This window comes from Acipenser ruthenus, chromosome 9, assembly GCF_902713425.1.
Source record: "Acipenser ruthenus chromosome 9, fAciRut3.2 maternal haplotype, whole genome shotgun sequence".
Classification (NCBI taxonomy): Eukaryota; Metazoa; Chordata; class Actinopteri; order Acipenseriformes; family Acipenseridae; genus Acipenser; species Acipenser ruthenus.
Genome location: NC_081197.1, coordinates 46,929,341 through 46,954,148, shown reverse-complemented (window position 1 = coordinate 46,954,148; position 24,808 = coordinate 46,929,341). Strand labels below are relative to the sequence as shown.

At 37.5% G+C, this 24,808-nt stretch overlaps 1 protein-coding gene across 3 annotated transcripts; it reads right to left on the bottom strand.

The window, feature by feature from the left end:
- Nucleotides 1-9,778: 9,778 nt before the first annotated feature.
- LOC117405096 (H(+)/Cl(-) exchange transporter 4) lies at nt 9,779-24,099 on the bottom strand. Of its 3 annotated transcripts, none has more exons than XM_034007889.3 (12): nt 23,937-24,099; nt 20,505-20,656; nt 19,474-19,573; nt 18,951-19,138; nt 18,681-18,803; nt 17,572-17,778; nt 16,861-16,941; nt 15,162-15,707; nt 14,558-14,744; nt 13,409-13,807; nt 12,932-13,148; nt 9,779-12,456 (listed from the first exon to the last, which is right to left on the bottom strand). In XM_034007889.3, exons 1-12 carry the CDS (start codon nt 23,947-23,949, stop codon nt 12,366-12,368), a joined length of 2,304 nt encoding a protein of 767 aa, XP_033863780.1. In that variant the 5' UTR covers nt 23,950-24,099; the 3' UTR covers nt 9,779-12,365. The 3 variants fall into 3 exon arrangements, with proteins under 3 accessions (XP_033863780.1, XP_033863781.1, XP_058886102.1); XM_034007890.3 differs by lacking the exon at nt 23,937-24,099 and adding an exon at nt 21,924-22,036; XM_059030119.1 differs by lacking the exon at nt 23,937-24,099 and adding an exon at nt 21,521-21,576.
- Nucleotides 24,100-24,808: the final 709 nt, after the last annotated feature.

Below are 24,808 nucleotides of genomic sequence, written 5' to 3'. Positions count from 1 at the left end.
CTCTTTATTAGGGATGTTAGCTGCCTAATCATCATAAAGTTCAGAAAAAACGTTTTGCTTTTATTATTTATATTTCTCTGTGTGAATATGTTTGATGCTCACAGTATTGCAGCCATTGCATGACAGAGTTTACCACAATAATGCAAAGTACAATAACACTGCTTTTTATTTTCAGTTTAATTTTTTCTGCTGTGGTGGAGATAGCGAGTTTCATGTATGTTTTCTTTTTTTTCGTTACAGCAGTCTGTTAGAAAACAACATTCATGAGTTTAGTGGGAGGGGGGCTGGTACACAACAGCAAAGGAACAAAAAAAAAAAAACATTGATGAGTACTTTGGATTAAATCTCCAGATGTGTCATTTAAGAGCTATCATGATTTGTTTTTAGTCCTTTAATCGTGTGAAGGACATCTGTCCAGTGCCATTAATTGTTCCAGTCTAATTTAGTACTGGTATGGGAAATATTGCACACCTGAAGTGAAAGACCAAAAAAAGCATCTCAAACACATGCTGCCAAACGTTCTTCTTTGAGGAAGATGAAAATGTCTTCCTCAACATAAAGTCATAAGTTAGACTATATGTAGAAATAAAATGGACTATCAAGTTTTGGTTAGAGGCTATTTAAATTGTATAGGTGAAACCATTTTATAGTGACTTCAATAGTGTATCAACCTCTTCAGAAAGGGTAACAAACAATGCCTCAGCTAACTTCAACTGGGACTTGGGGCTTTATAGAAATCTGTCTCCAGAAAAAATCAGCAACACAAGTAAAGTACATTTCATTGTTGATGTTTGATTAAGGTCTGCTTGGATTGTTGACTGCAGAGGAAACCAGCTTAATGGAACAAGATGTCATCTACTTTATCAGCCCAGGTTCATAGCACAAATGGATAGCTACTGTAGTCAAATTTAAACTGCCCCAAGTTTTATTATGGACCTTATTAAGTTTGGTCGACACTAAACCCTATTCCATAGTCACAGGTACAGTGATTTATCGCTGATCATCTGTGGAATATACACTGGGAATTCAGCTCTGTTGGCCATAATTGTGTTTTTATTTATTGTTATTGTTTTAAATGAGGGCTGCTAGCTTTCCTGTGGTGTGATTCAATTAGTTCCCTCAATTTGAAGGCTACCTATCCATCCTAAACTCTGCACCATCACCGCAACCTCTTCAAAACAATATTGGCCTTGGACAAAATAAATGGGCTCCTGTCAGAAATACATTTTTGAGGTCCCCTGTGGATACAATCGGTGATCAATAGCAAACACAAGCAAGGCAGCCATATGATACATAACCCCTGTCTGACTTAAGTACCAGAAATCACATGGAGGTAGCCTGCAGTCACAGAAACATGGACTGTATACCAAGTTGGGTCATTATTTTGAGTTTTCTGTTGAGTGACACAAACAGTTCACAGAGGGCACACAAACTCTTAAGGGATAAATGTTTGAAACTCCAGCTTGCACTGAATTGCTAATGGTACCGTTACCAAGTTTTGTGATGCAAAGTTATCAATAATGAAACAGAAAAACAATATTAGATTCATGTTCATCTGAACACTCTACCTGCAGGAACTGCATCTGTATTCCACACAATGTGATGAGCCTGCACTACATAAAACACTGAAAACAAAAGAAGCCTTTGCTTTATATTTCAACATATTTTTATTGCTTTTAAATTTGGAGCATGGCATTACATTTGTAGTTCTGTTCGTTATGTCCATGCTTACATTCTTACTGTATTTAAATAGAGGTAATCACTAAATACAAATCCTGAATTTGCTTTGTGCATCAGTCTATTGGAATTGTTCTGTGCTCTGAATTTCTGTGTGTGGTATGCCCATACAGAACATATTAAGGTCAAATAGACATACCTTTCAGCTAGTGCCTTCATAAGTGGACAGTATTAGTGTTGAAGGCACAGCATAGTAAAACATTTGTCTCCTTGACAGTAAATCATAATTATGTTGCCGCTATTTATATAGTGGCTTTTGCCACCACTAAAAAGTATGATATCTTTTATTCCAAAAACCTGTTAAAATGTCAAAAAATCCTAATGTGAAAAAAGTGTTCAGCTAGCAATGTATCTTCTTAAACCCCCAGGTCTGTACAGTACAGTTCACTAGTTGTCTGGCTATATTGATGTGTTTGAATATAGTGCTCACATTCACAGTATCATGGAACAAATGTATTTATGTCAAATCTTATCAATTGACGGAAACAACGATTGCAGTCAATTTCAGGGTCAATTGCCCTGTGTACGTGTCTATGTGGTTGTTATGCTCAAGGGTCTTTGGCAAAAGCATAGCTGTTTTTGTGCACTTAAAACCACTACAGTATGTACGTCATGTCTTTAGTCTAAAATAGTTAAGAAGACTAAGTGATGAAGTCAAGGTACAGTATGCACTTGAGGCATGAATACATAATAGCAGAAATCTATTTAATTTATTTGCCAGAAGTTAATGTTGAGAACAACCCTTGTTTGAAACACACTTTAACCTGTCTATCCTGTTTCCTTTGGAAAGTGCACACAGCTTTAAATATCAACTCTATTGTTCTGTCCATGATTTCATGGTGGAAAAAAATACATATACTTTGTTGTATCAATCAATCAATCAATCAATCAATCAATCTTTATTTTATACAGTGCCTTTCATAGTGGACCACCATCACAAAGCGCTTTACAAGATGCAATAACAACAAGAAAATCCATAATACTTTAAATGCTGAGAAATGCATAATACATGATATACATTAAAAAACAATGCATAATACATGAAATACAGTAAAAAAAACAAAAAAAAAAAAACAATGCATAATACATGAAATAGTAGCAGCAACACAGCAGCTAATAGCAGATATCAGGCTTAAAGAGCATGGAAAGCAAGAGAGAACAAGTGGGTCTTTGGAGTTGATTAAAGCAAGCGACGGTGGGAGCATCACGCATCAAAGCTGGGAGAGACTTCCAAAGAGTCGGAGCCATCACCCTGCACACCACGTGCCTGTGCCTTTACCAGGTGAGCTACTCAGAGAACCCTTTAGATGACATTTGAAAGGTGTTTTTTACTGTCCTCTTATGATGTATGTAGATCTCAGTGCTGTTTCTCAAATACTTTTTATTGATATTTGCATATAGACCAACTAAATCTCCGTTTCATGTTGTCAGAAGTGTCCATATTCCCTATTCTGATGACTAGGGTACGAGACTGTATCTATGGCTACCAGTAAACGCGGCCAAAGTAGTACCATATAATCTCACAAACGGGTGCATGGGCTTTTATTTGGTTGCTTGCTGTTTTCTTTTAGAAATGATATTATTACTTTGATTCAATATATCAGCCCATGCATTGAAGATTTGAGCAAATGCAAGGCAGGTTTTCTTTATATTTTGTAAGAACATAAGAACATAAGAAAGTTTACAAACAAGAGGAGGCCATTCAGCCCATTTTGCTCGTTTGGTTGTTAGTAGCTTATTGATCCCAGAATCTCATCAAGCAGCTTCTTGAAGGATCCCAGGGTGTCAGCTTCAACAACATTACTGGGGAGTTGGTCCCAGACCCTCACAATTCTCTGTGTAAAAAAGTGCCTCCTATTTTCTGTTCTGAATGCCCCTTTATCTAATCTCCATTTGTGACCCCTGGTCCTTGTTTCTTTTTTCAGTAGTACAACCATTGTACTACCATGCAAAATCATAATCATAACATTGGTAAATGACCATCGATTTTAATTTGTTTCTTTCTCTTCAAATCTTTTCTTAAAAAGTCATGGCAACGTCTGACAACTTGTCAATTTCATAACAACTAGAGGCACCACACTGTACCTTTTTATAAATAAAACTAATTTCTGAGAAAAGACCTATTCAGAGTGATTGAAACAGCTTAAAAAATGTAAACTGTTTTTTTTTTTTTAAATGACATTTAAAGCAATTGCACCTGAGTTTAATTAAATAGGATCCAATTTATAATTTTCCCTCTTACTCTGATCTCTTCTACACTGCTAAATTGTTGGTAGTCATGGGCACCATAATCATTTGGAGTTTTTATGTTCTTTAGGGGGTTTGATGGTTTCTATAATAAAGCATTTATCAATTGCAGTTAGAAAATTACTTTTTTGAGTAAGTACTGTGGAACACAGTGGTATATTACAGTAAAGGTAATTTACAGTTCAACATAAAATGTTCCCATTTTCCCAACAACTACTTCTGCACCCTTTGAGAAAACAGCCTTTAAATACTTCATTGTGCAAATGCTTCGCGGTGCACAGTAAGAGCAAGTCACGTTATCATCTTAAACAATTAAGATTAATGTCACAAAGTTGCACATGTGTGCTGTCAATTTTAAAAAGTTATCTATTATCGCAGAACACACATTTCATCACTCATTAGCTACTGTCAAAACCCTCATTAGAGTCAACAGTAAGTAGAGTCATCCCAGTGGAAAATGGAATATAGACGCTTGCAAACAGTTTGATATGTTTCAGGTTGTCCTGGAGTCAGAATTTAGAAGAGCTTATTCACAAAAAGGCTCCAAGTAGTCGTATACGATAATACTGTATGTCAGGTTTAATGAGGCCTAGTTAAGCATGAGCTCACTGTTTCCTGCAACATTACAATGACAATGCTGGTACAAGTGGCATTTAAACTAATTTGAAATTTCAAAAAGCTAGCTGTGAAACTACAAGAGCATTATCTCTAATGAATTTCAATGGGCTATCACAGAAATGACACTCTCTCCTCACTGCACGACTGTCCGCTATGGTAATATTCAGTAAAGAGCCTGTATTTCTATAATGCAATTTGGTTGAAGTCTAAATATGAATAAAAAAATAAGTACTTCATTCCTTTAGCCAACTCAGTTACACCAGAGTTTCAAGTCAAGTTGCTTTAGACAGACACTGTAACCGTTACATTGTAATGACTGGCAGGCTGGTTTGATGTTAATCCAGGACAGAAGACAGTGTAGAGAGTCCAGACACTGATTTCTGGTACAGGCACAGAGAACATTTATTTCAGTATAAATGCTTCAGACCTTACATAGTAAAGTTCTACAGTTCCATTCTATATAATAACGTTCCTCTCACAGAGTCAGGTATTTATACTATTTAGGGCTCTTAACCCATGTGGTTTCTGAGAGATATTCAGCAGAGTACAACCTAGTAAACTAAAGAACTATCACATTTCTTAAAGGTACTTTAACCAATTAGTAAAGAATTTTTAATTGTACATATTAAACGTTAGGGAAAATTATTTGTGTCCCGTTTCACCATTGTGCTCAATCATAAAGGTAAACTATAAGGAACTGAAAGTAGGCATTTTGAAGGTACTGATGAAGGCACTATCCAAAACTATAGTCAACCTGACATACAGTTAGACCAAAATTTTGTGAGGAGCACTAGAAGCCATACAACACCAAAAAGCAAGTGCAATAATTTACTTGATTTCCCCCTGGCGGCTGATGAGCTAATAATGCTGACATCAGCATAAGACGTGTACCTACCTTTCAGCTAAATAACTCCTTCAGAACTCGGCTGACAGCATAAAACTGAAGGCAATCCCTTGAAAAGGGGTGCCAAGCCACTTCTTTGTCCCTCATCTGGTTTGTGGTGTTTTACAAAGACTTGGTGGCTTGCAGAGGAAAGCCTGTTATGAAAACTGACAGAAAGAGCATTGACACATAATGAATACCCTTCTACAGTCAGCGAATAATGTACTTTTTAAGGGTACTGTGCCATCATTCTTTAGGAAAGAAACTATTTCAGTCCTTGCACTCCAAAGACTCCTCAGCCTCAGCTGCTGCATTAATTCAGGCCTAGGGCAAGCTGGCAAACTGCCACTTTAGCTGGATGTAACCACTGCTGGATTTTAAAATGTATTCAAATAAAAAGGTCATCCTATGAAACAAACCGACAGTACAAGTAGACACTGTTAAGATCAGTAGAATTCCAAAATTTTATTTTTTATACCCTTGCAAAGGTTTATTACTGGTCTCTGAAATGTAGAGTAAAAGAGGTTAAATCGTATTTGGTTTTGTTTAGTTTTTTCGTCGCTTGTAACAAATACAGATATTTGCACTAAGGATGCAGGCGGTACAATGTCATTTTGAATCCAGGTGGGTTGTATTTCTTTTGTGTATTACTCCAGACAGTCAGTGATGTCAGTTTGAGAGACAAGCAGCACATAATAAACCTTCAGTTGAGGGTTCCCATGCCTGTTGAATTGCTTTCACTTAGGCCCTGTGTTTTGCAGCTTTGCCCAGTTCACGTCTTATTCTGGTTTGGGAAGTGTAATATATCTTTTGCACAGCTCGCATTCAAATTACTGTAGTTCTACGCACAGTAATATGCGTGAAGGTTTGTTTAAAACATTTTTTAATCAATAACTTCCAGGTTAACATTATACTTTCTATAATGTGTTTTTTAAGGAAGGTTTAGGGTACCCAGGCTGTGTGTTTGTGTATGACTGGCGGCAGGTCTGCCATGTGATATATACCTATTAGAAATACGGTGATCCCAAAATACATACTTCGCAAAACAATCCTCATAAACAAAAAAATGTAATTAGTAATTGGACTGAATTACATTTTCATGAAATAGTTCAAACTGACTGAACTCACTTTGCCATTCAGTCCTAAGCCCTCCACAAGCAGTGAATTGTGCCATATTGTTATTATTTTATTATTATTTGTTTATTTAGCAGACGCCTTTATCCAAGGCGACTTACAGAGACTAGGGTGTGTGAACTATACATCAGCTGCAGAGTCACTTACAATTATGTCTCACCCGAAAGACGGAGCACAAGGAGGTTAAGTGGCTTGCTCAGGGTCACACAATGAGTCAGTGGCTGAGGTGGGATTTGAACCGGGGACCTCCTGGTTACAAGCCCTTTGCTTTAACCACTGGACCACACAGCCTCTTTATCTGCTTTGATTTAAATTCAGGTCTATTCCCCCAGCCACTGTAGGTGACTTTCATTGACCTCTGTATGCTTCATTTAACATTTAATTAGTATGAATTCCCTGGTCTAACACCACGCAGTAGTTTGTCTTTTGTTGATGTTGGTTTCGTTTTGAGAAGCTTCATGATTTATTGCCAGAAACAGTTTTATGGTTCATGGATTTATTGATAATCTAGGAAGACAATAGCTCTACATCAGAAAATGAATTGTGACTATGGACAACGGACCCTGGTTACATGTTTGCAGATACTACCGGATGTGTATGGTCAAAAAATGTGAAAGCCCCTTATTAGCATTATTAACATTATTGCAGCCTCTTGTGCTGAAAATCTTTTGGTTCTTTGTGTTAATTCACAATATGCAAATATTCCAAACAGACCCCTGATACCGTTGCTGTAGGTCACATGATCTAATTGCATTGTTGGGGTTTCTGTAAACTACAACACTTAAAGGAATAACGCAACACATTTTTAACTATAGCATTGTATTTAAAAAATCGCCATACCCCAAATAAAAAAAAAAGTTAAGAAAAACAAATAATCAAAACACCTTTAACACAAGAATAGGGGCATGTACAATGTTGTTTGTAAGGTAAGAAATTAATTTTTTTAAACCTTATTTTAAGGAAACTTATAATAGGATCATTTTATTGCTGCAGCCGTTTATCAAAAGTGCCACAGACATATATAAATAACTAAATAACTGTGCACGAAGGTCACACATTTCTCTGTTGTATAGCAAATTTGTTATTTTTTTCTTTTTTTCTTTGCACTTACAGTACATGTCCAATATGAAATATCAGACCTGGCACATGCCCTCCTGAGTCCAAGGCTTTTATTATATCAAGTACCCATTTTCATTTTATCTCATACTGTTACGACTCGTGAAAACATGTTTTCCCTGTGTAAAGACATGTGCATCCTTTACAAGAAATATAAAACACTTGAACGCACATGTTCATGCCTTGACCTAGTTTGCTAACATTCCAATGGAGAGTGTTTTGCGTTTGTGCACCATCTAGTGGACATAACAAGACATAGTTATTTAGAAGTTGTTTTAATGAGATTCTTTGTAAACCAGTTTGCCTTGTTTTCAAAAAGATCACAACTTTTGTTTCTTGCAGGCCTTGTACCATAAAAGTAAATAAATAAATAAATAAATAAATAAAAGTACACTTTGGACTAGAAGATATTAGTTTGGAAAATCAGGCTTTACACTTTAATTATATATAATATACATACCACACCTGTGCTCCTAATGAACTGTCAATGAACTTTTCAAACGGGATAAATGTATGTAAAAATCAGTTAGGATATTAATACTCTCACGTAGGCTTAAATAAATACTTTACATCCTCTGAATTTGTAGACTTATTATTATTTGTATCTGTTTATTATCCCATTTTATCTTATTTATTTCTTAGCAGACGCCCTTATCCAGGGCAACTTACAATTGTTACAAGATATCACATTATTTTTACATATAATTACCCATTTATACAGTTGTTTTTTTTTTTTTTTTTTTTTAATGGAGCAAGCTAGGTAAAGTACCTTGCTCAAGGGTACAACAGCAGTGTCCCCTACCAGGGATTAAACCCACGACCTTCCAGTCAAGGGTCCAAAGCCCTAACCACTACTCCACACTGCTGCTTATCTGTGGTTTAATCATTTTGGAATCATATAAAACTTTCCCCAATGAAACACTGAAATCATAAGACATGTTCTATTATAAATCCCTAACAAACTGTCACAGAACAAACCATGGACAACATAATGGCACATTTTAAAAAATGTGACCAAAGTAGGTCGGGGATTTTTTTTATTGTGTTCACCATTCCTTGTTCTGTGCCAGTACCAAAATTCAGCTAAAGCTACGGCTTGTGTGGATATACCCCAAGCTACATTATGCCAGCCCTATGTCAGGCTCAACTGGTGGAAAAATAGACAATTTGTAAGTATATGGTAAATGTATGCAATTAAAACGTTTCACTTAACCTAAAACTTCAAATAAATAACTAGATTGGATCTTGGATTTTTATTTTGTATTAATGGCCCAACACAATTTTTAAGAATTCCCAACACTGATGTTGAAGAAGCCAACAAAAACCTAGAACAGGCTAAGCTTATTGGCACTTTATATAAGAATCTCAGACCCCCTTATGGCCTCTCTGTAGGCAGCTAAAAAAAATCAGACATAGCAAGGCCTCAGTTAAAATCATACAAATAATTATTATTTACGCTCTGTTACACGTTGTTAGCTGCAGTGCATGGGCAAGTGTCTCAGTGATTATTCATAGCTGTCTACTGCCCTGTATAGTACACCCATTCAGTTGGTTCTTTTCTTAACAGAACATTCTTCATTCTTGACTAATTGGTACTGTACATAGATACCCATAAATCTTCCAACGGCCCAGCTGAAGAATGCAATTGCAGCAAGTCTAAACAAAGGATACCTATGCATACTTATCTATTTCTCTTTCACAAATAAAGTTACAGAAAACATTATGCAGTTTCTTAAATGTAAAGGGAACAATTTTTGTCATAGTTGATATTACATTTAAAAAAAATGCTTTTTAAAATAATTTAGAATAGTACACATTGTATATAAATCAAGTTTAAGATTATACCCTAATTCAATTGAAAATGTTTATAACGTCTAATAATGACACTAATACAAGTTTGGAGATTGAATTTACGGAGTAGTGTGACAGACAGACAATTAGTGCATAAGGGTTCACACTTTGAAAAAGGACTGTAAAAATGTCTTTATAATTGACACTTTAATAGAACTGCGTAGTTCTTTAGATATAAAAAAAACGTTCAAATGCTTATTATATTTTATTGCACAAAACAACACATCATGATAAGAAATAAAAAAAAGTTGTACAACACAAAGAAATCCAATGCAATTACCTTATGTAAAGCTGCTTCAAACATTTCTAAATAAATACACAGTGGATAATAAAAACCAATTTATATAAATTATCCATTTATTTATTAGGGGGCAGGTGCTTTCAATATGGAACATAGGCACTATGTATAAAAATGTACTAGCACTTTACCATTTACCAAAGAAGTTGAATAGTATTAGTTATATAATTTTACTATAGTGCTTTATCCACTGGCCCCATTCTTTCATACATGCCCAGACTAAAAAAAGCTAAATATACATTCTGCTGAGCAAAATATACGATCAATAATATTCAAGTTGCAGCTTTTTAAAGATTAATCTGAAACTATTAAAAAAGGGCAAATAGAAATGTACAGTACTTTGCAATCAATGTTTTGTCATTATCCTGTGTTGGTATATACATGCATGTGGAGAATTATCCCTTTTTGCCCCTTTTTAAAATCATGTTGTGCACAGGTACAGAATTTTGACAGTTTAGTGTTGGGTGATAAACATAAAAGAACAATCTTATTAGTCAAACAAGACAGGGCTGCCATAGCTACCTTGCAAGAAGCTCAAGGAAGGAGCTGAGGGGTGTCAACATCCTTTCACTGATTTGGACTGTTACAGAAGCCAAAATAAATAAATAAATAAATACAGGAATTAATTCAATACACTCTCCAATAAAAAAAAGTAAAACAAATGCATTAAAAAAAGATGCATACACTTCATATTTTAAATTGATTCGCTTTTTAAAAAGTTCATTTTTTGTGTTCCAGCTGTACTATTTACCTCTAAAAAAATAACAATTTGTTAACATACAGTAGTGTAGTAGTGATACTGGCAAAACAATGTCAGTACTGAGTATAAGATATATCCAAAAGATACAGTTGTCATGATGAAACTGTTAAACATTTGCATATTAAGCAAGATATGTTGTGAATCTCTCAATATTGATGTAATCCATCAAGGAAACAATGACTGCTAATAAAGGTTGTTGGTTCAGTGCCAACTAGGTCAAAGGTAAATACAAATAAATACAGCCATACATATAAAACATTTCACTGTAGCTTCAGTAACTAAACAGCTTTCTTTTACTATTGAGACACTGTGCAATATGTTCCACTGCAGCTTTGTAGATCAAGCATATTACATACTAGTTACCACTATTATGCATGTCAATGACAGGTTTAAATAATGAGTTTAAAGTATACTCAAATGATCAACCTTTGCAATGCCAATTTTAATCAGCCATTCTGCATTTAAAAGGCCTGAGCTCTTTATAGTTAGCTTAAAGAGCAACTCTGCGCAGCTGTGAAATAGCAGTTATCTTAAAAGGGGATAAGAAACACTTTTTGGTTTGTTTGTAAATGATAAAATAGATGGGAAAGCAATGTAATCTCAGGTTTGTTTTGATTGTTTTTGATTGGTTTATGTCAAACGAGCTGTTTAAATTCTGCATTTTATCAAACTGTAATCCGCCATTGCTGGAAATCGCTCCTGTGACGTCACTGGCTGGAGAAGGCAGCGAGAGAAGTACGTGAAGTCGTTGCAAATTGTTTGGAAAATGTCACATTTGAATATGAGATTCAGAGCTTTGTAATTGTGACTTACTAATGATGATTTTGTGCAATATCATTACAACAAAGTAATTTATATACGATTTACATGTAGCTTTTACATGAGTTGTCCAGTTTCCAAATAGTCCATAGTACTTAGTAGTAAAGTAAATGCACTTCACATCAGTGACCTGGGGCCGGTTGTACTAATAGGATCAAAAAACAGGATTGGATACCGGCTCATTTTTAGCAGGATCATGAAAAGGTGTTTGTGTACAAAGCAGATTTTTTGATCAGATCCAATGGGGTATAAGTGTTGCAGGGGGTCAGGTTAATGATTACAATCTAGTGTTTCACCCAAACTTGTTTGAGAGCCCTTTTAAGGTCATGCAGGTGCTTCTGAGTTTATATATAAAAAAAAAGTCATCAGGATGTGATGACTACAAAACAATTGTTTTTAACTATTTAATCATTTTTTGTGGCTTCAGGTTTTGTTGCTTGATATTGACTTAGTAGCAAATCTTTATTTACTTGGCTTTTCAGCTTGCTTTGAGGTGCCTGTTGAATCTCAAGTGCCAGGACTAAATAACCTTCTTCGTTTTATTCAAGTCAAATCATGTGTCAATGTGTCCCTTTAACTCTGCCAGCCCCACCTACTCTGTTTATAAATTATTTATGTTGTTGATAATGATTTCACACTACAGTATTACTGCGAAAATATTAATGCTTTGTTAAATTTGTTCCAGGGTAGGACAACTTTTAAAAGATAAAAGCTTAGCATGACATTTGCTGTGGCATCAACAAAGACCCTGCAAACCCCAGAGGCTGTCTCTTCTGATTCCTTTCCCATTTCAGCAAGTCCTCCCAGCAAGGCCCTGGGTGCTTTCGTTGGCATTACAGTATAAGCTTAGAAACTCCTTGAAGGTATCAGCAAGCATGGACTTCATCCACCTATGACACTGATTAATTGAACATGATAGATTCAGGGTCTTGGTTTGCCATTTGGGCCATGTGTCGGAGAACGTCCTTTTTAGTTATAATGCCTAAGAGGCGCCTGGAGAGAAGAAAAAAAAAAGTTGACATCAGTTTATGGAAATTACTTCGCTGAGGGCAAAACTAACTTGGAAAAAACGCTCCCAGATACAATAAGAGTCATAATAAGAGTCATAATAAGAGTAAATAGTTATGTACCACCAACTGGTAGATCAGAATGTAAACACATAAAACTAAGAAATCAATAAATACTGACCAAAAGACAACAAAAATCTTAATGGCAGCACTTTCACAGAATATTACTGAAGAGGAAAAACAAAGAAACATCAGTGATATTCATCCACCACCAGGCCTTTATTACAGACACAGACTGCACAAGTAAAAAGGTACGTTTGGCAAACTGACAGAAGACACATGCCTCCATATGCCCCCACATTCTGATACTTTCTATATATGACAGGCATTGTACATATGTTCACCTCCACTGTAACCCCCAGAGGGGATATCATCTCCATCGGTAGGTATACATGACTTACCCACTGCGGGTGACAAGGCACTGGCGGAGCCCCAGTTTGCGGAAAATGTCCACTACTGTCTCCATGGGGGTGTGGTCGGTCACTGTGAATGGGCACAGGTTGAGGATGCGTCGCAGCTTGAGGGACTGGGGGCTGCTGGCAGGTGACTGTGGGGTGTCCTCAATGAAGTACACCACAGAGCTACTCACAACACCATCCTGCTTCTGTCTGGCACTTTCTGACAAAGGTTAGCGCAAGAACACAAGAAGAAGCATAAGCAAATTTCAAGCAATTATTAGGTAGTAAGATGTATACCGTTTCAAAAGCAAGATTGTGATCCACCTTTCCTGTAATCATTACACAATTTAATCAGTTTTAGTAATTTATTATAATCTTTATATCCAACTTAGATCCATCAGTGTGTGACAGGACACATGTATCTCAGTGCTTTAGCCAGCCCTGTTTTTGTAACGGGTTTCCTAATACGAGGTTGCTTACTGATGGCCAGGAGGAGGTCTCTCCTCTGAACGAAGCCGATTAGTCGTTCTGACTCTTTGGACACCACCACAGGAAAGCCATTGTAGTCGGTGTCTTTGATGAGGGTCTCCACGTCCTCCACAGTGGTGCTGTCCTGGGTGAGGACAGCCAGGGGGGGCTCACTGCGCCGCGGCCGCATCACGTCAGTGGCCAGCGTGCGGTGCGTGAACTCGTCCTTCACGTCCAAGAAAGGGTAGCCGTTCAGATGGATGTGCGATTCGTAGATGCCCTCCTTCCCAAAGGCATCTGCCACCCACTTGCTGGTGACAGCGGCAGCCATGAGGGGTACGATGTACTCTAGGCCCCCCGTCAACTCGAACATGATCACAACCAGAGAAACTGTCATTCTGGTAACTCCGCCTATGAAATGGCAAACAAATGACCTTATCTGTTCATGTACACAGTCATGATTCAATAAGGATTGATATTGTTAATTATATAAAAAACTGGCAATTAACCATGTTCCAGCAGCAGAGATCCCTGTGGGGCTCAGTTTAAAATCTGTTGTAATGTATATTATATTGTATATTATGTAATGTATTGTATATTGTATATTATATCTGATTTTCGGTGTTTTCCAACTTTTATACTCTCCTTTAACAATTCAAATGATATGTGTTACGCCATTCGTGCATCTCAATCACAGCTGAGAAATTTGTTAATAGTAAAACAGATTGTAAACTAAATAGGCTTTTAAATCGGCCAAGCTTTCATTTTTAATTTACAAGCAGGACGTACAAATGAGATTGTAACATGTTAATAAGCAACTAATCTTTATTTAAACTAAACTATTTAAACTTTTATGCTGGACACACTTTATTACAATAGTTATAAGTAACTGTATTTACATAAAGATGAATCGCGTCTGCTTTTAAATGAAAAAGTAAGACTTAAAAGCCCGTAAATGAAATCAATTTTACTATTAACACGGTTCTCAGTTGTGATGGAGAAAAATGAATGGCTTAACAGGTATCAATTGAATTTTTAAAGGAGAGTAGAAAAGTCGGAGGAAAACACAAAAAATCAGAAGCCCTAGTTATATACAACAAGAGCTGTGATGATGTCAATGTCAATGTAATGACTGTGATGCATGTAACTTCGTAACAGTACCTAAGCAAGCTGCAGCCCCCACCATGGCGTACAGTCCTGGAGTAACACAGTCAGCACCTGGTCGGCACCAGTTCTTGAAGATAATCCAGTCATGATGGTGGTAGGCCATCTGCTCTACACCTATTCCAACTATCCTGCCAGCAATGGCACCCACAGCCATACTGGGGATAAACAGTCCTGAAGGAATCTATAGACATGGGGGACCAGACCAGAAGAATGAGTAGAATACAACATAGAAAATATTGTAAAAGCTGTGTCCATTAATCATTTGCCTATCTAAATTCCTCAGGATATGTCACATTACACCTCTTATTGAACTTCTTAAGACTCTTATCACTTGGTTCAAGTTGCAATGTACTGCACAGTATCTAACTATTGTCACTCGCTGTGTCAAACTCTTCAAGTTTTAGATGTTTGTAAATTATTTCCCTCTACTTCGTCAGTTACAGCAGCCTCTATGACAGTTAAACTAAGTGAAGTAGACAAATGTTTTAGCTCAGAAATCTGCTTTTGCTTTTTGAAGATGATATGCCCTCTATGAACTGTTTTATGTCACAAATCTCACACATATACACAAATGGCAGACATCAAGTCATTAGCTTACCTTCATGCCAAAGGTGAAGATGGTGATGACAATTTTGAAGATGAGCGCCAGCGCGAGCTGCCACAGAGCTGCATAGACACCGGGGCCAGCAGGGCGGTCAGGGATATCATCTATAGGTCGGGTCATGTTTGAGTCATTGATGTAGTCGCAGAGCTGGGAGGACTCAAGCGCTCCACAGTCATTGAAGAGCTCCGAGATGAGCTCGCTGGTGCTGCGCCGTGTGTACGGGTTGGGGAAGGCCACGATGGCAGTGATGGCTGTCACTGCAATCACCTCCAGCACAGGGTACTTGCCCAGCAGCGTGGTCTTGCGGCGATGGCACCAGGCAATGTTGCCGCGGACAAAGAGGGTCCCCCACAGCCCCCCAAAGACACCCAGCAGGATGAAGGGGAAGAGCTCTGCCATGTACCAGGGGGTGTGGTACTCCACATAGAACAGCACCAGCCGGCTGTTTCCAAAGGGGTTGATGGAGCGCAGGGTAAAGGCTGCTACCAGAGCTGCAAAGAAGGACCTCCACAAGGTCTTCAGTGGGAAATAGTAGCTCACCTACAGTAGGAATGGTAAGTTAGGGATGTACAGCACATGTCTAAACTTTTTAATCATGATCTTTTACAAATACATTTCAAACAATTTTTGTTTGCAATAATTCTATATATGTATTCTTATTTCCAATACTGAGATTTTATATTTTTTCTCCCTAACTTGTTTGAATGTTGTCTGGCACGTGTCTGCTTCTTAATTCCAGATAACAATGAGAAACATCTGATTCTGTACTATCCATACCCAGTAAGAGACAAATATATAACAATGTATACAGTCGGCACCTCCTAATTGGGATACTGATAATCGCCTACCGCTGTCTCGGCCTTTCTGCTCCCTCCTACCTCCAGACTATCATTTCTCCCTACACCCCCTCTCGCCCCCTCCGCTCCTCCACCACTGGCAGATTAGCTGTACCCCACCTCCGCTCCCCCGCTTCCAGAGCCTGCCCCTTCTCCATCTTTGCCCCTCAGTGGTGGAATGACCTACCCACGAATATCAGAACTGCTCAGTCCCTGACCACCTTCCGGCACCTCAAGACACACCTGTTCAGACAGCGTCTGTAACCCTCACAACTCTCGACTATACTGGACTATATGGCACCGAATTGTTCCAGTACTTGCACTGAACTGCTCTATGCCTTGCCGCATTCTACTTGCATAAGTGTGTTTGATCAGGCTGCTGTTGCAAAGAACATTGGCGTGTCAACATCAAAGGTGCAATTAAATTTGTTTAGGAGTAAAAAAAAAAAAAAAAAAAACATTGACACGTATTTTAAATTATGTATTTAACATTTAATCATAATGTGATGTGATTTAATTATTTTTCTTTTCATTAAGAATCAAGTGTGACTAAGGTCGTCTCAACTGCCTCTCGTTTAACTGGGACAGCTGTTTATTCTGGATATTTTTCCTTCTCTCGAGGTGTTCCCATAAAGTGGCGCCAACTGTAGCATCAGGGATCAAAACCAGTCAAAATGATTGGAAACATCATATAAATGTAAAGCGATTCTATAAGACATTGTTGGATAAGATTTCCACTGCCTAATAATAAACCAGACTATTAAACAATCGTTTTGCATATTATTTTGGGGACTGGCAGAGGGCCTGAACTGCATCATAAAACGTGGAAACAATATATTTGTAAGAACATCTCGTACCTCCTCAAGGCTGAAAAGTACTCCTCCGATCGGAGCGCCAAAGGCAACCGACACTCCAGCAGCAGCAGCAGCTGACAAAACCTGAAACATACAAAACTGTGCATCAGAAACATAGAGCACATATACTGCACACTACACACAATGCTATTGTTTGTTTTACTATATTTTTGTTTCATTTTCTTTGTAAGGACAAAGTAAATTTCAGAATATAACATATTCTTTTACAAAATATTGGGAGAATGTCTGTGCACTATATACAAGTTGCATGTTATATATGCACAGGTTTTCTGTTTTGATATGCTTGTATAAAGAAGAGCGTTATACAAGGGATGAAATCCAAGGCTGCAGTTATGCACGTCACACACAGGTGTGTGTTATACAAAGGATGACATTATACACAGAGCACACTAAGCATTCTCTTTAAATTAGACAGCACAAAAATTAAACATACTTTGTTGTATCAACACTGCCGGTCCAACAACCTTTTTCTAAGCTTCATGTTTCTCAATAACAGGTATTGGATTTTAGGTGGCACACAGTGGATTAATGCACTAGCATGTCACCTGGGAAGGGACTGAAATTCAGCTTCGGTCACAAGGAAAATGTGCTTCATGGTCTTTGCTGTCCACACAAAACCACCACACTTTTTTTTTTATACTTGGCACTAGGCAACTTCGTAAACACTGGACAGTATTAAATGGGTAGATGTACCTCTCTCCGCTTTGCCTCATTCTTGCTGTACTTGGAAAAGAGGCCGCTGAAGAGGTTGCCACAGCAACAGGCCACATGAACAAGAGGCCCCTCCTTCCCCAAGCTGAGCCCTGAGGACACGGCCAGCACCAGGGTCACCGTCTTAATCAGAAGGGTCCACTTTCCCAAGTAGCCTCTGATGATGAAACCACTCAGGATGGTCTTGATCTAGAAAACAGTTTATTTTATTATTACTGAAAATAAACTTGAACAACTTTAAGAACTTAAAGAAAAGACATAAATGTCACCTAACACAACTTTTTTTTCATAAACATTACAGTACCAACAATACATCAGCAGTACATAAACAGGGTAGTATGTAGAGTCATTCCTAGCAGTTTACACTATTCTTGTATTATGAACATTTCCCTTTGGTCTCCTGTAAATAGTTTATGAATTTCCAGTAAAAACACAAATCAAAAGACTTAGTGAGTTTGGATCCAATCAACTTTAAAGGAGACAAAATGTGTTTTATATCTCAGTACTGAAAACCCACATGCTAAAATATGATTTACTGTTTGGATTTAAGTACTTCATCTTAACAGCCAGTAAAATGAAAGGAAAAAAAAGTATAAAATAGCCTGTAAATATAGTCAAGCATGAGTTTCCCATTATCTCTGCATCAAGTAGGGTGAAGTGAACTGCGTCAATATGGCAGCTTGACAGAAACAGGTCATGCTTTACACTAACAGGATAATAAGGCTGTGTAATTATTGTGGTAATTTCCTATAATTTACTCAGTTGTACTATAAAGTATGGTTAGGGAAAGGTTGTGATAATTAAATGTAATATTAAAACAAAACTTGGTAACTATTTAGAACAATTACAAATAATTGCCACCTGGTCAATTTAAACTATCACCGTGAAATAGAGCTATGCTATCCATGCAGCTTCTTTATGGAACTTGGTGCAGATTGGTCTTCCATTTATAGGTTGATTAAAAATAAAATGCTCTGGAGCATTCCTTATAAACTCTATATCCATAAAAATACTGTATACATCTGCCTCTCTCATCACAGTAAACACAAAATACATTTTAGCACAGTAGAGTTTCCTTCACAGTTCCTCACTTCTGGAATCCCAGACCCGCAGGCATATGGGGCGAAAACTCGGACTAAAGACACTGCCAGGAAAGCAAAGGTGAGAGCCCACATCACGTACAGGAAGTAGTTCAACACATAAGCGCTGGCACCCTGTAAAAGATCATAAAGGGTAATAATTATTATATAAAAGCATTTCATTTTAAAAAAAATAAATAAATAAAAACACATAGTGCTAAACAAACCTCCTAAACACAAAAAGAAACAGTTTTGTACTCCCGTCATGATCTAACTGCTCACCTCCGATCGTCCGACCATAAGCTCGGACCATTTCTGCCACTGAGGGCACTTATCCCGGTCATCAAAGGTGGTCTCGTTGGAGGTCCAGCAGCACTGCTCATGGCTGTACCAGAAAGCAGAGAGACACACGCCCTCTTTCAAATCTGTCATCCAGTCCACCGCTAGATCGATCACACCTGCTAGTGTACCTGAACACAATCAGGTTAAAAAAAAAAAAAAGGGGTCACCACACAATGACTAAAAGGTATGCAACTAGTCCAGGATGTAACATACAATTCCTATCATACAACAGTTTAAACCATTACAGGTTACTCTTACCCACGTGTCCTCAGACAAACAAAAAAAACACATGGCGTGTGTGTTAATTTATGTTTATTTCTAATCTTGTGTTTCAATCGTGGATACCTGGAAAACCATTAAAATAATGCTCTACAGATAAAATGGTAAAGAACCATTATAGACTGATACAGTACCTACCAACGTTGCAGGTCATCAGTAACGTTTTAAAGGTTAAAGGTCGTACCTGCCAGAAGCCCAATTAGAAGCATCACCACCCATCCTGACCAGGCATCCAGCAGACCTTTTATGAACTCCCATATCGATTCTTTACTTTTATTGGCAATCTAGAAATAAAAAGGAGATACATGGATAGGAAACAGGGTGTAAAGTAAATACAGTTAGCTTTAATGTAAAAAGAAAATTATTTGGTGAAAGAAACCATGAAGGGAAAGTTTCAAATGGCATGCAGAAACTGCAGAGTAATACCTACTGTATGTCTGACCATGTTTGACAGAAACTTAAGTAGATCACAATAAAAATGCATATTTTTAAACACTCTCCTGAACCAAAATAAAAACTACAAATTTAGCCCATATGTATTATATATTATTTCTAGTGTCTGAAAGGGATGCGGAGTGTTTGACAAGTTTGAGTATTAGTGACCCAGGCTGCAACTGCAAAAACTTTTTGAACCAACATTTTGAGAGCATCGCACTTTCATCACTCCAAGTGTTCTGGGGTAGTCATAATATGTGCTTGGACATGATCAGGAAAAAACACACACATATATTTGTGCATACATGGTTATGTTACTCAGAATATTTTGATTAATTTTCAGCAACTACATATTAATATATTTGAGAGAGACCTGTTTCAAATCCAGTGATTTAATATGTGTTTTCCCCCCCCAATTACAAACCTTAGGTGATACTTGAAAAAAAATAAAATTCAATTGAGAAGCAGCTGCATTCTACTGGTATAATCTTAAAGTCTGAAGCACTACTGTTATCAGGGCACGGCTCCCAGGAAAGTGGGCAGTTACTTATGAGGACTGATTATTATATTTTTATTTATTACAGTTTTAAAAATGTATATATTACTTCTCAGTGATCTTTGCTTGGTCTATGAGCAAATGATTAGCAGCCAAAAACTCATCAACTGATTTATTGTATAATATGTGCCGAGGCAAGAAACTACTGGAATTGTTGTATCACATCTGGACAAGTTTGGCTCAATACATTCTAAAAAAGCTGTGTTGTGCATTAGTTCCATTACCTTCCTGTGCCGGTCTGTGTCCCGGGATTTCTCTCTCAGCCAGTCGATGGTGTGGAAGTCCTCATAGGTCCCTACGTCTGGTATGGGCTCATCCAGGAAGTCCATGAGATTACCCGAGCCATTGATTTCTCCCGTGGAACCCATGTCAGAGCCTGCAGAGAAAAAAAAGGTATTTTAGAGTCAGTCGTTGCTTTTAAAAATTACTTATGGTTTACAATACATATGTTGTTGGCAACTGGGTTTTGCTGCACAAAAATGTTTCTCCATGTTTAGGATGACCTAGGCAAATAGTGTTAATAAAACTATATCAAGGGCTTTGCAAAGAAGAAGAATAACTCACGCAAGTCATTGACAGAAAAGTTCAAGTGCCCTATGCTTCTACAAAGCTTTTTAAAAATAGAGTTTGTGTCCCAATGATATTTGAAAAAACAAGTTCTCCCTGTAAGCTCAAGTACTGTGCTAGGAGTGGAATATAAAGCATACTTCTGTGAATATAAATGTAAAATCGGGAATACTTCAGCCTACTGCAATTGAGAAAGTTGCTGATTAAGTTGTTCTCAGAGGAGCCATTACACAAATGTACAGTCGTCTACTGCCAAGATTTGCATAGAAAACAATAGGGTTTTTTTCAGCATTGTTCTCATCTACTGTACACATTCATAGCATCATCCAAATATTCAGAAAATATGTAACATTTAAAACATCACATATGTTTTAACCACATTTATTTCAACATCCCAACCCTTTGCTCATGAAATTATAATAAACAGTCCTTAAACTAACAAGATTAGCTTAATTGTATTCAGTGACAGCTTATTCGTAACGAATTTAGCATTTTCTTTTATTGCTGATGTTGCACAGACTACGCTAAGCTACCCCCAGAGACTAGACACAGCGGACTGCAGACGCTGCTTCAATGTACAGTAGACAGCCCGGAACAAAACCAAAGTAGCCGGACAGTAATATCAACAGAGAAACACACTTCTTTACGTCCTTCATGTTTTGCGAGAGCTCACCATTAATAAACTGTTGTGGGTTGGCATCGAATATTACAGTTTACATTCGTACAGTTTACCTTCGCGTATTGATTCTGAAAACAAAAGGCCGCGTTAACGAAAAGCTACAAAGAAATGATTTATTCTTGAGCCTTGTTCTTTTACTAATAAGTGATATTTTTCAACTTCCAACATAAAATAACAGAACTGATGGCCCGAGTTTCGGAAATGTATTTTGGCCTACAATATCTGATGATTTATCATAGGATTCTGTAATTATTCGTATTGTTGCACCTGCTGGATTTGAGAAACAGACACAAAAACGTGTTTCCCTTTGAAGTTACCATACCTACTACATCAACAATAACCTTGAAGTAACTGCACTACTGGAATCACTATCCCAATTTGCTGAAACAGCTCCTACCTGCAGAGTTGCAGCAGGTACTCTATTTTGCTCACATTGGTTTGGCTACATACAGCATCCTTTCTGTGATGCAGGAGAGCAGAAGAGAGAAATGTCATTGGCAGGAAGCAATGCTGAGCACGTGACCCATCTAATTAATTATTTATCCTCCCCGTGCTTCTGGTGGTATTGAAACTGACCCACGGCCAAAACACATACGTAACGTCACCGTTCTCCCTGGTGGCCTGGGGCATGTATGTAAAAATAAACAAAATATAGTAGACGTGGAACTCTGATTACGTAACATCGTTGTCTGTCTTCCATACATTACGTAGTGGATAAGCGCTGGACTACAGTCTGTTGGACTGCCGAATGTCTCACTTTGTTATTAATTATAATTTTTTACTATTGGAATTTCACAGTTATGGACTTTCCCCTAATTTTAAGAATACTGATTAATACTTTTTCACCTTCATCCACTTTTTGGCGCAACGTTCTGGTTTATGGTTTGGTAACTGGCCTCCAGATTTATAAATGACCACAGAAAGTGGTTTCTAACATTTGGCCCAAGCCAGTAAGGCTGCGACATCACCGTCACCACACGGATACATGTCTCACTTTCACTCGGGAATTCTTTGTAAGAGCACTTTGTTTTACCCTTTCCAGAAGAAGGTATACTCTAGTCCAGATGTCTGTTCTTCAAATACTAGATTATGGTGATGTTGTCTACAAAATGGCCTCAAAACTCGTGGTGCTTTATACCATTCTATAAGATTTATAACTGGTGCTTCTTATCCTACTCATCACTGTGATTTTATATTATGGTTGAATGACCTTCACTGCACACTGGATCATTGGCTTAGGTTAGTTAACCCTGACTGGGAAAACCCCACTATATCTGTGCAACCTATTACAGTTCTCGGCTTCAGTTTACAATTTAAGATCAGATTCATTTATTAGATTGGTTCTTCCCAGAGTGTCCACTGTTTTTGGGTGTAATTCATTTCAGTTTGCAGCTGCTATTGACTGGAATACATTTCAAATCAAATTAAAACTACAGAGTTTTGTTTCGGAGGATGTTTTTAATCTGAATCTGAATTTATTATTGTCTAATGCATGTGTATGTACTTGTTAATGTGTTATTTATTCTATGTTGTATTTATTTGCTTTGTGCTGCTGTGATGTTTGCCTCTTGACCAGATCGTTGTTGTAAATGAGAAAATTAGTTTTCAATCTTTTTATCTGATAAAATAAAGATTAAATGAAATTCAAATTAAATATCAGTTTTTCCTCAATGCGGCCACAAGGGTGATTTTTGTGTAGCCACAGCAAACCTCACAGTAGATATTTAATCATCTGTAATCAAGTCTTTAAGCCCATCCCATTGCAATTGTTATGGTTTGGATTTGCATTCTGGTTCCTTTTACTGCTTCCACAGTAGAGTGTGGTTACCGGTGGGCGTTGGTGGTCGCACTCAGTGGCCACCACGTTTTTTGGCATGAGAACTACTACAGATAAAACAGTCACATCCTTAGTGTGGTTCCTGGTGTCATAGAGTTTATGTGTCATGAGACAAACACTAAACAGCTAACATTTTACTAGAGAAAGTCTTATACCAAATGTCTTATGAAATAATAATTTAGCCCATGTTATACCAGGTAAGAAACTGACAAGAGAAATGAAAATGCACAGTGAAGTTCTTTGTCGTTGCAATTCTGAGGCATTGAGGTTGATACTGAAACTCTCCCATATTTCACATTGGTTATTTGTAAGCATGAGCAGCACTGCACAGTAATACAACATACAATATGTGACTGCAGTTACCAGAATACAGCAGGGTATTTATTTTTTAACTGCATCAGTTCTTTTACATTATTTATTATGTTCAACACCGCATAAACGCATTGAAACAGTTCACAAAAGGAAAAAAAAAAAAAAAAACAGGGTGGTTTACGAGTACATCCCTGTACTGAAAAGCTGCACTGTCAGGTAAACCAAAGCATGTAAGAAACAAATGAAACCCTTCAGGCTTACCTTCTGATGCCATCTTTCGAAAAGAAAACAAGCCTTAATTTCCCACACTGTTTGATCACAGAAGTAATTTCATTGAGCACCCTGTATCAGCTCATTGATCCTAGTTCTGGCCTACTTGTCAAAGCTTCCACAAGCTAAATATAGATGGAGCAGGAGTGAAACAATCCCACAATGCACTGCGCGCACAGCTGCTGTTGTCATGGTTTGCCTGCTTCCCATTTTGCTCTGAACAAACTGCTTGACGGCAGCCCTTTAGCTCTGCATGCTTTACAAAGATGTTTCCTTTTTTTTCTGTTACATGTGTGTCAGACATTACCTGCCCACGCCTGGCAATGCTCTTTTGGATTATTTAATGACCATTTAATTGTTGGAAAAGCTCCAAACAAAACCTGTGTGTCTTCTACTTTCTGCCATTTACTTTGAAATGTAACATGCAACTTCTAAGGCTTTATGGCACTAGGTCAGAACAGTTCACTTTTGTTATGCAGTATACAGTGGGGTATTTATGTGGATTCAGTTAAAGTAATTATAGCTAACAAAATCATTCTCATTTTGCACTTCCATGAACTACATCGGTTAGTTAATAGGGGAAGCAGCTGCTTGGTTTTTGACAGGTAAGAAGCCAGGGAAGGGGTGGAGATAAGTTCACCCCCCAGGTAAAATGACCCAGGAAGTGCAAGACGGTCTAAAAGCATGATCTGCAAACATATATTTATTTAATCTAGTGTAGTACCAGAAATCATGTTTTAAAATGAAAATACATGTTTGCTAAACTGCACATTTGAGACATATAAAATTAATGCATGTGCATGGGGGAACTACTTTGTTAGCTGCAATTACTTTAACAAAGAATGCTATGTTGCATGTATTTA

Coding starts and splice junctions, on each gene's coding strand:
- LOC117405096 (XM_034007889.3), bottom strand. Junction 18,804..18,950: donor TTATGGTCGGACGATCGGAG/GTGAGCAGTTAG, acceptor GATCTTTTACAG/GGTGCCAGCGCTTATGTGTT. Junction 16,942..17,571: donor ATGAGGCAAAGCGGAGAGAG/GTACATCTACCC, acceptor TGTATGTTTCAG/GTTTTGTCAGCTGCTGCTGC.